At 48.8% G+C, this 14,735-nt stretch overlaps 2 protein-coding genes across 2 annotated transcripts; both read left to right on the forward strand.

The window, feature by feature from the left end:
- The first annotated feature begins 2,450 nt into the window (after nt 1-2,450).
- F5B22DRAFT_626107 (uncharacterized protein) lies at nt 2,451-4,734 on the forward strand. The gene has a single exon (XM_047976217.1). The coding sequence runs from the start codon at nt 3,201-3,203 to the stop codon at nt 3,495-3,497; it is 297 nt and encodes a 98-aa protein (XP_047826198.1). The 5' UTR covers nt 2,451-3,200; the 3' UTR covers nt 3,498-4,734.
- Nucleotides 4,735-10,340: 5,606 nt separating this feature from the next.
- Nucleotides 10,341-12,824, forward strand: F5B22DRAFT_489394 (adenosine/AMP deaminase). Its single transcript, XM_047972321.1, has 3 exons — nt 10,341-10,899; nt 10,951-11,526; nt 11,656-12,824. Exons 1-3 carry the CDS (start codon nt 10,758-10,760, stop codon nt 12,657-12,659), a joined length of 1,722 nt encoding a protein of 573 aa, XP_047826199.1. The 5' UTR covers nt 10,341-10,757; the 3' UTR covers nt 12,660-12,824.
- The last annotated feature ends 1,911 nt before the right edge of the window (nt 12,825-14,735 follow it).

The following is a 14,735-nucleotide window of genomic DNA, read 5'->3' on the forward strand; positions in this document are numbered from 1 at the left end:
CAAGATCGAAGTCTCGTATCATGTCTGTTCAGCGCTGAACTGCGCCCTCCACTTTGACTAGGGGGCTGGCTTTGGCTTGTCTTTGACACAGTTGCACCTAGAGGTTCCATTGACGCGGGGAAGCCATCTATCATCTATACCTTACAGACATTCCGTCTGCGATACATACAATCATTCATCGCTATAGAGTGTTAAGGGATTTCTATACCAACGAGTCAAGACACATTGTAATTTCATGCATGTATGACTATGAAGATGGTCATTCTCCAAACGGCAATAGCCGGCGTTCGTTCGCATACATGTACCTAATGGGCGATGTTTTCGGAGTTGGTGACGGCCGCGCACGCATTGCATGTCCGGAGACGGCAGTATAAAGCCGGGGATACGGTCCAAGACACTGCCTACCGGGTAACACTACCCACTGCACATGCTCGATAAGACAGACCCTGACAGACCCTGGGGAGAAACCCTGGGCAACAGAAGCAAAGTGCGTTGAGACAGCCTCCTGCAGCCGGCGTTGCGTGCCTATTCAAACGGTGTCCCGATGTCAGGGTGTCATGGCAGATCCTGGACGGAAGAAACAGTGCCTACGTATCGCGGCCCAAGGCTCGTTCGCCTGACTCGAGAGGCCACTCGAAGTTTTGAGGGTAACATCCCGCGGCCATCTACTTAGTGCCGCTCATCTCAGTTCACCGGCTCCCCCATCGCCTACATCGTGTGCATCGACGCACTCCACCGTTACGTTCCAGAATGTGACGTGGGGCTGACGTTGGAATGCAGAGGGTGAATTCTCCCATGCTGTCATCTGTCGTGGTGTGTGTCTGGTATGTTGGCTCGAACTGGCGCATGCGATGACTTGTATATGTAAACCTACCTAGGTGTCTGCTAGGTAGGCTAACTACTCGAACTATCTGCCTGCTTCTAAGATGGTGACATCAATGCTAGGTAGGTGGGTATGGGAGACGAGCCCGACCAGAGCCCGACCTCGCTGGTGCACGAACACGCCGGCTTCTCATGGGAATCTAGATGCAGCTCGACCATTACATCTTGTACTGTACGTGTATGTAGCTCTGCTCGCAGGTTCGGACCTTACCTAGGTAGCTTTTACCTGGCCAACGCATCGTGAGTGGAAACGCGGCTACCGACCTACTTACGCACCCAAGATTTTCCAAATAAGTGCTCAATATGCTGGGCGCACTATCCGGACCGGCTCCCATGTGATAATGGTGCTGGTGAACCCCAATGTTTCAGCGTTTCAGCCCGCGATTGCAGGAGCGAAACATTGCAGTGGTGATCACCTCTCACTTTGCGGTTGTCTGTGATACCTGGTTTGACGCAGAGGCCGTAAAGAAGGCATCCTCGACCTTGACTAATAACCATAGAATGTGTGACTTGTGGACAAGGCGAAGTGAATGCTTTCACGTACTACATAGGTAGGTATGTATGTAGGTAGGTGCCATCTCCATCTTGTTTACGTGTACATGTATGTGATGGATGTATATGTAGAGATAGACACACACACACACACACACACACACACACTGTACTGCGAGCGATCAAGACGAGGCCAGACCTCGTCGAGTCCACACCTTCTTCATGCCTGGCTTACAGAGACCTGTATGCTGTGCCACCTTCTGCCTGCTACCTACGTGACATCGCGAGCCCTCGTCCACCCATTCATCGCCCGGGGCGGCAATACAGGTATATTCATTGACTACAGCATCTAGGTAGTTGCCCCCCAATGCTGTGACACAATCCATATGCATCGATCGCTCGCGCACAGTACGGAGTATATCTGCTAAACTTACTTACTACCGGTAGGTTACAGTATAGTATGTATGTAAGTATGCTCAGACATTCCAAGAAGCCCCAATTTACTCGGACATTCTGGCTGTAGTCGCGGTAAAAACAGATGGAGCGGGCTACCAACCGTGTGTGTTACGCTAGTGACGAAGACCTACCTACTTATTTGACAAAAGAGATAAAGAATTATTTGTACATAGTAGGTAGACTAGGTAGACTAGACTAGACTACACCGGTTTTCAACACATTTGTGATGGGACATTGGACACTATTAGAGCTTTCCTCCTTGGCCGGCCCCAACGCGAGACCAAACGGTCCAGTGATGACGACTATTAAAAAAAAATGATAAAACCGAAGAGAAAAAGCCAAGCCTGTCAATTTCAGTTTCACCCCGAGGACCCCCAGCAGCCCCAGCTCTGCCCCAGCGATGATCAACAACACAAATCTTCTTCGCAGCCAATTACCTAACATTGTCGATTTCCCTTTCTGGACTACTAATATATACATACATGTAGGTATATCCTTACACACCAAAACGACGAAGTACATATATAAGTACCGTCGTATGTATGTACATATGTATCTACATAGGTACTTACTTACATACCTACATTACTTATGTATGTATGTAATATTGTAGGAATATAGCCGTTGTATGGACTTGGTTACTACTTTAGCTGCCGTGGTTTAGGTAGTCTAGTCTACACTGCATATTGTACAACACTACATACATACTTACCTACATCCTAAGCCGCACAGATTCGGGCAAGGACGAGACCTCCAGGGAAGAGGCAGGGAACGGGGAAGAAAGTACCCTTGACTCGTGATGTAGCTGTGGGTGTAGGTATGTTGCGTGTGATGTAGTCGCCGCTCTCGCTCGCAGCTCGCAGCCAACTTATACTTCCCAGGTTGGGGTTGTGTGACATAGTGTACCAGGCCGGTTCGGTGCTTCTTGAAGTTATAACAAAGACGACCTCGCACTGCCTTGTCCTCTCTTTTCTTTTTTCCCCCAGTCCTGCCTAACCACTTTCATCTCAAATCCATTACATGTGACTTAAAAGAAGAGACATATACCAAAAGCTCTTCTCCTTACCCATCCCGAGATAAATACCCGTCGTACGACGTCGTGCCATACAAGCCCGGTCCTTTGTCTCTTCCATCATCCAACTCGTCGACTTCTACGCACCACACTGCCAACGTGACTGGACCCTCATTAAACCAGAACATATTCTCCTTCTCCTTCTCCTGGCTCCCTGACGGACTTTTTAAAGTCAACTGGCCTTTGCACTTATATCTTGTCCTTTGTGCACTTCCTTCCTCCCCACGGATACGCACAAGATACACATCCAGTCATCCCATCATCCATCTATCGCCTCTCACAACTTATATTCGCCAAGATGACGCCATTATATCTTTGCAACGCCTCCAATATAAATCCTGCCGCTGTCGCCGCTTCCTCATCATCAGCAACAGTCGTAGACACCTCAGCATCGTCACTATCGTCGGCTCACGTATCAGACAACACCACAAGACGGCCCAGCAATGTCATCATGCACCCTCCCAGGCCCAAGAAGAAGAAGACTCACAGCACGGATCCTTACCTGCGCGACTCTACCCTCGTTGCAGAGGCTGCGCGGCGTGCTCAGCTATCTCTCATGACGAGGGACATGGAGGACGTCAGTATATCGTCATAAATCGATCCGGAATACCAATGCGCTTTGCTCGCGTGCTCGACCGAGGTACCTAATTTGCATTACCTACGCTTCTTTATTGTACCTATCACCTCGTCGCCTGGCTGCGCGCTATACCTTCCCCCAGGTTTCCCAAGTCAGCCACGAACGAGCGCAACGCAATGCACGATTCGACTAGGGTCGTCGTCTCAGTCCCGAACAAACTCGACGCTCTCCATATGTGTGGATCGTATAACACCACGTGCCGGAGAACCGCGGGACCGGGCTCTTGGCCTTACCCAGGTGCAAAAAAAAAAAGAAAAAAGAAAAAAGCAACTCATAATTCCTAATAACCGTCTCAATACCCGTCTCATCTCTCCAATTTCCCAGGGTCACAAGGTCACGCTGTTTTATTATTACCAATATCCTTTACGTACCTCCGTTTTCTATTTTGCATGACACGGTATATTCCGAGGCGTTCTTCACGATTGTTAGCATATCACCATTGGTGCAGCTGATGCGGGACATCCGCCAATGTCCTCCTTCCAAGCCATCTCGACGTCATTGTGATGGATGGATCTCCGCGTTATACCGGAAACGAGGACTCTCTGCCTGCAAGCACTGGAGGAGAATGGGGGGATGGAGGAAGACGAGTCCTCAAACCGCTTGGCATGCATACGACTGGTGGAACCCCATATTTGGAACTGGGACACTACCAGCACCACGGTGCAGCATATTTAAAAACCTGTATCATGGACCCCAGTACGCTACATTGCGCTAGGACAGATTCATCATATTCTTGGGCAAATTGGAATTCCCCAACCAGGCGGAACCAGGAGCAGCACATGTAGGCGTGAGGCACAGCCAGCCGAAACGAACCCACTGCCCAATCAACTTGGCGACCCTGGAAGACATGGGAGACAGGAGAGCTAGGTACTATGCTCGGGGCTGGAATCGTCATGTGCTTTGATTCCTAGGTGCGAGGATACGGATCCCAGGAGGAACTATGGACAACCCCGTGACTCGGGTAAAAGAGGCTGGAACTACTCGGGACTGGTTGTCTATGGTCGGGGATCGAATCCCATCCTACCTACCTAGCTCCTCGCTGTATCAATAGTTCAGTAGTACGGTATAGTGAATGCGGTGGGGGAATGGCACCAAGAAGGAGTTCCCCGCGGATCTAGTCCGAAGCCCCCCCGTAATTGGGGAATATTACAATGGAAATTCAATCAATCAATGAAAGCCAGTCAAATCTCCAAAATGCCTATACTATATCCGTAACATCTCAAATCTCAAGGTAATACGCCGTGTCTCTGTGGAGAATTTGAAATTCTCTATACGTAGCTTGAGTTCTTCTACATGTGTACATGGGGCAAATGCTGGGGCCTGCAGCATAGTCGAGATGCGCATAGTACATGCGTAGCAGTGAATATAGCCATACCCGAAAGATGACAAGATCACCAAAGGGTTTTTGCAGTAGGTACCTAGCTACAAGTTAGGGAATTGGGCCCAAGGGTGGAAACGAAACAAGGGTCAAGCGGTCCCGGGACCAAGGCCAAGGCCGGGACCAAGTTTCCCGCAAAATGCCAGAAGCAAGCGAAGGAAGCAGAGCAGACAGGGGAACTGAGTTCGGTACCAAGACGGTGTTTTCCGTATGCAGCCTAGTAAGGCTCAAGCAGAAAAGAAAGAAAGAAAATTAATTTATCTTTCCTCTCAAAAAAAGAGGGCTTTTCCCTACTTGCTTTCCTCTAGCCAAGAAGAGCATGGCAAACATACTCTAGACTAATGTAACCGATGACGCGGGTGGTCCCTAACATGTTCTCCATCACATCAAATCCAATCCATCATGCAAAGGACTTTACTTGGCCGCTTTGAGGCTTAGTTAGTTAGGACCCTCTGGAGGTGAAAAGTAGGCCTGCCTTGATCCACTTGATAATTGCCAATACACCGATCTTGCAAATACCTAAGTAAATGAAATACCTTTTCTCTCAAATTTTCGGAAGTCAAGAAAAAAAAAAAGATTATACGACGATAGACTATTTCTGCGTCCGTCGTTTGGAAATGAGCGCTCCCTTGAGTCTTCTGGGCACTTGACGTGTGGGATATACCAAAACCGGTCAGTAAAGACCGGGTTCGACGGGGTACGGTACCGGTGTGTGAGAGTAAGGGCAGGTCGGTATTGCGTGAACGGCGAGATGTCCGAACGTTGCAGCACGCGAGGCGGTGTAAAATAAAACTGGCACTCTCAAACTACGATTTGCACCTATAGAAGTGACTTTTTTTTTTCTTCCACCGCCTCGGCACGCTTGGGAGATTCCAAGAAATCGACTTCGATTTCTCCCCTGTGCCTGCGTTCGCCTCATCGACAAGGTACTAGTAGATGTGGGCTGATTACCGGATTCAGCACCGTTCCTTACGAACATGATAACAAATTCAATGCAGCGGATTGGCTGGCTATACGGTATTGGATCTACTGTACATGTACGGGCAGATACGGGGTAATAGGTATGCATTCGAGAAAACACGGAATTCTACGGTAGCGAAGGGTCAAAAACACCTTCCAGACACCTTCCCTGCCTGATAGGTAGATAGGTAGCTAGTATATGATCGCCAGCCTCATTCTAACAGGGAGGGATGTGTGAAAATGAGTCTGAGCGATCGAGCGAGGAAAGGCTGCAGGGACCTTTGCCGCTAGCCAACTTGACAATAAGCCTCCAGTTATGAGCCCCGGTCCCCCCTTAAGTAATGCTCTCATTTCCCAAATCTACCTCTTATCTTTGAAATCCTTCACTACGAACAGATGCTGTCTAGGTATACAAGACTAAGGTCCCTGTGTGTGTTCATCCAGCTCAACAATATTGTCTGCTCGTTCCAAGTGCTACCGATATCGGGCGAAGGAATTTATTCTACCTACTTCCAGGATTGTGAAAAGGATCGCGACTGCATGAGGCTTGTTCATGCTATTCTGCTCTACTGCTCGCTAACGAGGAAATAGTTATACCATAGTCGCGCGACGGACAGCTTCCTACTTACATGCAAAGATTCCCTTATTTTTGCCACGGTCCTATGGGGTGATCGTTTATCAAAGGAAAAGGGCCTAGATGCAACAACGATCCCATCAATCGCTCATCCGGCAGGCAAAGACAATCCCACAGACGTCCTTTTCCCCACGTGGTAGGGCGTTTGGTTGGATGGGATCGAGCGGAACCCCAGGGCTTAAGGCACGAGTGATCTGTAGGATAGACCGAATGCGTGGACATGGTGCGGTGCGCATGCAGGTCCTGCGCGGCAGGCATGCGGCGCGCACCTTTTTTCACGGCCGGCAGGCAAGCAAGCTGGTGAAAAACGTTTTCGCTCCGTGGAGATGGCTCTGATTCTGGGTGTCCCAGATGTCAGACTGACTAACTAACTGATCAATCGTCGGGGTGGCGTCAGCGTCCCGAATGTAGGATCTCCGGAAGGAATATCATGAACTCGAGATGTATCAGCACCGCGAGGTAGAGGTGCGAAGTTGTATCTCTACTGGCTCATGTGAAAGCATAACGTCGATGCCTCCGAATCGCGATGATTCCTTATCGGGGTTCGGGCTGTTTTTTTTTAACGAAAATCTCGAGCCCATGAGATCATAATAGTAAGTCAAAGATGCGATAAGGAAGCGGCGTCTTCAAAACAGCGCGAAGCCTAGCCCTAGGTACTGTGAAGGATGATGGATAGACCTATCTGACCTACAGTACCAGCGCGCATCTCAGATCAGAACTCAGATCATACATACATACGTACGTACATACATATATGCACGCACACCTTCATGTATCTACTGCGCAGCTCAAGGGTAGTGTAAGACGGGCTGTGTGACCCGAGCAGTGTGTGATCGCAGCGCGATAGCTGCATCAATCCCTTCTTAGTAGCAATGAAATCACAGCTCGCCACCCACATGGGAAGGATCCAATTAGGTACTTCATGACGCAAGGATCTCTGTGGGAGAAACAACATCTACTACTAGACCACCTGCAACTCTGACCTGCAGTCCTATGTAGGAGGCGAGAGGAAGTAGAAACGCTGCTTGGCCTGGCGCAGCGCCCGCAGAGGTGATATGATGTAATCGGCGCAGCCACCGCGCCGTGCCGCCTGCCGGTGGGGATTCCCCAGGTTCACAGACCCAGGTTCCAATGGCGGAATTCAAAGGTTCCCATCCTTTCGGTGACTTGTGCCTTAACAATGTACATGTATGCTGAAGACGTTACTTCGTAAGGGTCCTAGATCAATGTACCTATATGGTTACACAGCCAATCGCAACGTCAGATAGCTGCCATCTACGGTATCAGTCAATAAAGCTAGATTATGTAATCTCGGCCAATGATGGATTTTCTCAAGTTCAAGAGCGTCTACCGGTACTAGATCAAGATAGATTCGTAAATCGTGCTAGTGGCGATCTGAAACTCGCGGAATAAATACCCTTTGTGCTCACTTGTACGTGTGGAGGCTGCAGACTTCGGTAATTAGTTTTAAACAGTCTCAGCCCGTTTCCGTCATCAGTTCTCGGCGGTGAAGCTATTCATCCCTCGCCTCTTTTGGGACATAGTAGGGGACCACGGCGGATATAAAGGCCGGTCCGATTGTCTGTAAGCCACAAGATCAGCTACCAAGGCCAATGAAAAGAGTCCGAATGAATCATATGGACCTTGGCAGCCATAGTAGATTAGTGTATTATGGATAGCTTTAATTTTCAAGTTCAATTCTCAAGCCATACTACTAGCTTTGTAATGGTGATATTTTGAGCGGCTTGAGCGCGTACTCGGGGCCACAATGTTGTAATGCGGAGTGACAGGGCGCCAAAGAAGAATGACTTCCTTATTAGGATGTATATGAATGCCTAGGTAAATTGAGTTGTTTGTAGCATGTCCAATACTCGCTGTGAGGCCCCCATGAGCTAATTCCCTGATATCATTCTCTCGATAAGCTTCTTTTCATAGTCAGTATCAAAATCGCTAGATGACGTGGATGCTCAATATGGATCTATACAACATAACCACAATCTACCTAGCCATGGTAGACTAGTAAAGTATTGATATATGATTTTGGATAGCTAGGCCTCCCTATCTATCAGGTACTAGATCTTACGGCCATTGCAGCCAAGTACTCCAAATCTTCGCTTTATCACCTTATGTCCATCCCACTGCCATCTTGTCGCTCCACGTTCTGGCTGTCAACGTGAGAGATTCATAGATCGATTCATATCTATAATCACTCATTCTCGAATGGGACAGACACCATGCATATTATCCCAATTTTAGCTCTTCTCTCTGGCTCCAGCCGGAATAGCTGGGATCATTCAACATATTTAGAGCGGATTGAGCGCGCACGAGCAGCTTCACGAGAGCTACCTTCCTCGGCACTTGGCCCTCCTAACTATTTGATTAAAAAGAAAGCGAATTCCGTTGAAGCCGCAATTGTATTACGAGTCATGTCACCGTTAACAGTTTGTCTGACCACCACCTTGGGCCGTGTAGAATGTATTTATACCGGTTGGCGCTAATGCCAAAAGAAGCAGTTCACTCTGAATCTCGGTTATGCAAAGCACGAGTAACATGTACGAATGACTTGATCTTCCAAATATCTCGACCAGCGGTTTGGTTTGTTCGGTTCCTGCCGTCCCGCCTGGCTGCATGTATAAATTTAGACGAATTGCAATAAAGTCTGCGTCGGAGATTTACGGACGCCGAAACAGCTGGTGTTATTCTAAAAATACACTCACGCAAGTCTTCGATATCACCGATTATTAATGCAGCCCTAATGTGCGAAACAAAAACTTCATTATTATTATAATCATATACATTCTGCTTGATAGTAGGGAAAAAAACAATTCAACATAATTTGTATGTGGAATGCGTGCGAGTAGTTGACCGCAATGCTCTGCTACTTGGTATGACCTAATTACATGCGGGTTACTACATCAGCTTGAGATTGGGAAACTGAGTTCAAGAGCCATATTCACAATTAAGGTAAAGTATGTTATTTTGTTAACCAGACTTTAGAAATATGCCTTGTTTGAGATAGTTACAATTATACGGACAAGGGAGAGAGTATATACTAACATATAACCATCTCCACCCCCAAAGAGTCGCTTCATAATTGACAACTCCATGACCCTGTTACATCAAAGTTGTTACTAGATAATATACTCACGCGTTGGATTTTGAGTACAATAAATCTCTCATGATCAAGTGTCCTATTTGCTTTCAGAGACCAGTTATAAATTATGTATATTAGACAAACGCGATGACAAAGCTATCATTCATAGGCACGCAAAACTCAACTTTAGTTCGACTCAATTAACTATTAAGATGATTCGGTACAGGCTGCTCAGAAGCCGTAGATGTCTCATAACTTTCATGGTCTCGCCCTTCTCTCCATGTACAAAGCTGCCATATCAATAGTTATCAATGTACCTGAGTTAAACTCTTCTTTTAAGCAATAGTATAGTTATGTACAAGGCCGATATAATGAGAAAAGGAGCGTTCAATGAAAGACGTGTTGACGTTGATATGTTACACGCGTACAAGAGACATGTAGCCATAACTGGAAATAAGGTTATACAGACTTCGCTTCATAAAGCAAAGTAACAAGACCTAGATGGTCAAGGCTAGCAGCCCATTTATAGTCAAACTCAGATACTTAAAGAAATGATATAAAATGTGAAGTTCTCATCAAGGAGTGGGCAATACCATTTAACCTCGTCCATACCATTGCCCCTTGGTACACCTGCCGGGGTTTCCGACGGTAACCGACGGCGACCGACTAAGTCAGCCACAACAAGACGTCGCATCACAGGGGGCATTGAGTCACCGGCGAAGCACATCTAGATAATATGAAGGAAAGTACTACTCGTAGCTTCTCAAGTCGGCAATTGGGAGAGAATAGGATTCAAAACGACGGTTAGGCAGTGGAGCTCAACATGGAACTGTAGGTAAGGACGGTCATATGGTTTAGTGGATATTAGTGGACAACGCCTTTCGCTCCTATTCGCCCATCGTCACCTATTCCTAGAGACAGCCCTCACATGCTACCTCACAACTAGGTTAGGCATGTTGGTGCAGCAGCTTGGGATCATCGACATTCACAGATCATTTCTAAAACTCATATAAGCGTGAGAGCAATCCTCGCGATTGACAGACTTCTATCTCACTCCTTACTTCCTACTTCTCACTTCTCAGATTACTCACTCGCACGCCTGTCTCTCGCCATCTCCACTCAGCATTATCACTAGACCTTCACACGCCGAAGATGAGTTCCAAACCAATGGGCTTTACAGATGAGGAGTGGGACGAGATCTCTCAGGACATCCCCAAGGAGAATGAGCCTTTCCTACAGAAATACCTCGAGGGACGCGAGGCACTCATCGCGCAGGAGAACAAACAGCGAAGTGGTGAGTACTACTACATCTTACGGTGGACACACACTAATCACTTCAACGTAGATGCCTCGTTCCGCCAGAACCTCTCTCCCATCGCTCGCCGCGCCTGTGACATCGTCCAGCGCATTCGCGACGAGGAGAAGAACACAGTCTGGACGCCCCAGCTCGAGGACTCGCTGGCGCAGAAAGCAGACAAGATTACCGTGTACCCGGGCATGATGTTCTCACTATCCAAGGACCGGATGGAGTCAACCAAGCTTTGGCGCATCGTGAGACGGATGCCCAAGGGCTCCTTACTGCATGCGCACATGGACGCCATGGTCGACTTTGACTTCCTCTTCGCCGTGCTTCTCGACACCCCGGGGATGCACATCCTGGCTGACCGCCCCCTGAGCGACCCGACGGCCCTAGAGGACGCTGCGGTCAAGTTCCGTTTTTTCAAGACCCCGCAGACCGAGGGGGATATCTGGGGTCAGGGATATGTCGCTCAGACACCTATGCTGCTAACGCAAGCTGCCGACGCATTTCCAGAAACTGGTAGACCGGGATTTCTGAAGTGGCTATATAACCGCGCCACCATCTCTCGAACCGAAGCGGTTGAGCAACACCACGGTGTCGATCATGTTTGGCGGAAGTTCTGTAAGTCAAAATTTTTTGAACAAACTCCGTAACAGGAATCTCTACAATTGCACAAGGCTTTCATATCAGCACTATAAGTGAACTGTGAGTAAGATTGAACGGATTCTAACATGTCACTTTTAACTACAGTTACCTGCTTCCGCGTCGTTAACAGTATCGTTCACTACGAGCCTATTTACCGGCAATTTCTGCGCCGTCTAATGTCACTCTTGAAAGCTGATGGTGTCAACTACGCTGAACTACGGTTCTCGTGGGATCTCGACTACTACCGACAGGACAGCGAGGTTCCGGAGGGCGACTACCAGGCCATGATGAACGTATTGGATGAAGAAGTGAAGCGGTTCCAAGCGAGCGAGGAGGGTAAGGGGTTCTGGGGTCTGCGCACGATTTGGGCGACGATACGCTCCCAAGGGACACGGAGCATCATGCAAGATATGGACAATTGCATCACAACCAAACTCACACATCCGCACCTGATTGCGGGATACGACCTAGTAGGCCAGGAAGATCTCGGCCGCACGCACCGTGACCTACTGCCGGAGATAATGTGGTTTCGGAAACAGTGCGCCGAAGAAGGTGTCAACATTCCCTTTTTCTTTCACGCTGGAGAGTGTCTAGGCTCGGGCTCAGACACGGACCATAACCTGTTCGATGCAATTCTGCTCGGCACGCGCCGCATCGGGCACGGTTTCAGTCTCTACAAACACCCTCTCTTGATCGACCTGGTGAAGGAGAAGCGCATCCTGATCGAAAGCTGCCCTATCTCGAACGAAGTGCTCCGTCTCTGCGGGTCTGTTATGAGCCACCCGCTGCCAGCGCTCCTCGCCCGTGGCGTCCCCTGCTCTCTCTGCAACGACGACCCTGCCATGCTAGGACAGGACACCGCAGGTAGCACCCACGATTTCTGGCAGGCGCTGCAGGGCTGGGAGAACCTGGGGCTTGCAGGTCTCGGCTCCCTTGCCGAGAACTCGGTCCGTTGGGCTGCCTTCGAGGACCAGACCACCGAGGACTGGAATCGCGACGTTCGCGAGGCGAGCGTCGGCTCTGGTCTCAAGGCACAGCACCTCAAGGAGTGGGCCGTCGAGTGGGAGCGCTTCTGCCTATGGGTCGTGGACGAATTCGGCGACGAGTGAGCGAGCCCACCCCAACTCGATCCGGCCTTGATTCGACCCCATCTGCGGCCAGGGTCACGACAAGCCAGGCCGCTTTACAACAACGTTGGACCCGGCGGAGAAGTTGTGTAGGGCGGGAACAAGTACTCAAAATAAGAGGACCGGGTCAGTCCAGATCCAAAAGAGGGAATATTATAAAATAACATAGGACAAAAAAAAGGGATAAAATAAATCAGAAAAAAACTGGTCAGTCTGCAGGAATGGAATGGTCACAAGGTGCACCCGATTTCGGTGAAGTCCGCGAATGGTAGAACTGTGGAGGTAGAAACCCTCATGCATGCCGGCTGACTGTCATCTCATTGGTGTCTCCTTTTGTGCCAATCCTTTTCCCCCCTCTCCTCCACTTCTTGCATTTGCTGGGGATTGCAGGCGGACAGGCAGAACAGAGCAGAGACGCGGTGGCACGGCATGAGATCGATGCGGCTCAGCGGCGTTGCCGCACCTCTTAACTCTCCGCTTGGCTGACTGAGCGACCGGATGACTTACTTGCCTGGTTGCCTGGGTTCTATCTTCATCTGCCGCGGCGGATGGATGCCACCTCCATTGCATCCCCGTCATGCACGTATACATTTTGACCTCAACTATATGAACACTGTCTCCAGGCAAACCTGAAACTTGATTACCTTCGCTAAATCAAGAGTGGTTATTCTCATTATCTTCGCAGAAAACCAATGCATTCTATATTCAACATCGAAAGGGCGGGGAAAATAAAGGGGCCACAGTTGTGTTAAACAGGTACCTCGACAAGGCGTTCAGGAAGAACAGGCAAGGCCACCAGGCAAATATCACGAGAAAACCTAGTGTAACGAAGAGGAACAAATAGCTATGTTTGGGCCCTCAACAGGCCATCAGCACGGCGTACCAGAGCATTCTCAGCATAACCTAGCATAATAGAGTATATTCCACGACCAAGATTCCCATGTCACATAATAATACCGTTGGCCAGAAACGCCACGTAACCAAGCAGATCTCTTGTCTGTCTAGAAACCATTCAAGTCAACCCGAGTACGACCTCATTACGAAACTAGCTGCACTCATCTTTCCTCTAAATAGGCACCCCAACAGAGAAACACACATGTATTACTAGATAAGTCAGCAAGCGTGCCGATTCAGTACGCATGAGGTGCGCATGTAAGTATATATGTAAGTAAGCTGCGCACCAACCTCACCGCATCAACCAAGAAATCGACGATTATATTAGGCAGACAGTCGAGCGTAGATAGGATCAGGACCAGATGATCTTCGTTGTGCACTCTCTGCGCCAGAGCATTCATTATGTAGTCCACTAGTTACTCATGTACTTATCTACATAATTAAGTACTCATCTCATATGAGATACCCTACCCTCTTTATCGTACGTACGCATGCAACACGAGCATGAACCGGGAAGTGCACGCATATCACTGCCTGCCTGCAAGCATGTATGACGGCGTGCAGTCTTAACCTACGCACGCTACGCTACGCTACATATTTATTCCCTTCGTTACAATGCATACGTCTACTTGCTTACCTCATTCAACCCAGGCATATATCTGCCTGCCTATCTGCCTTCTCCATACGTATACGTAAAAGTCGGGTCCACGAGCGCCTTAGGCATAATCACAAGCCCGTAGGCTCGTAGGCTCGGAAGAACAGTTACGTAGGTAGACAGACAGATAGATACCTACCTTCCTGGCACGAAGCAGGCTGGCAGGCAACAGAGTCATATCCTCATGTCGGGCATCCAGCGTAATCACTTATACTCTCCTACCGTTCGTCCATTTCTTTCTTCCTTTTCGGTGAGCCCGTATTATCGGTGTTCGACCATTTTCTCCGAGTTTTCCTTTTCGGGGACTCGGGGACTTTTGATTGAGTTTGTGTGTGTGTGTGTGCCTGATCGTGGAACTGGATCAGAAGATACGATGAAATGTGGAAGGAAGAAGGGAAGACATAGTGAGCCCGTCGCGACGCCGAGAAGGAAGGTAGGTCACAAGCAACGACGGCGCCTGTACGTGAGACGTGATTCGTGTATGTGATGTTCATTGCGGCGGTGCCTGT

The sequence above is a fragment of the Xylaria bambusicola genome, assembly GCF_022495145.1.
Source record: "Xylaria bambusicola strain CBS 139988 unplaced genomic scaffold F5B22scaffold_65, whole genome shotgun sequence".
In the NCBI taxonomy this organism is placed as follows: Eukaryota; Fungi; Ascomycota; class Sordariomycetes; order Xylariales; family Xylariaceae; genus Xylaria; species Xylaria bambusicola.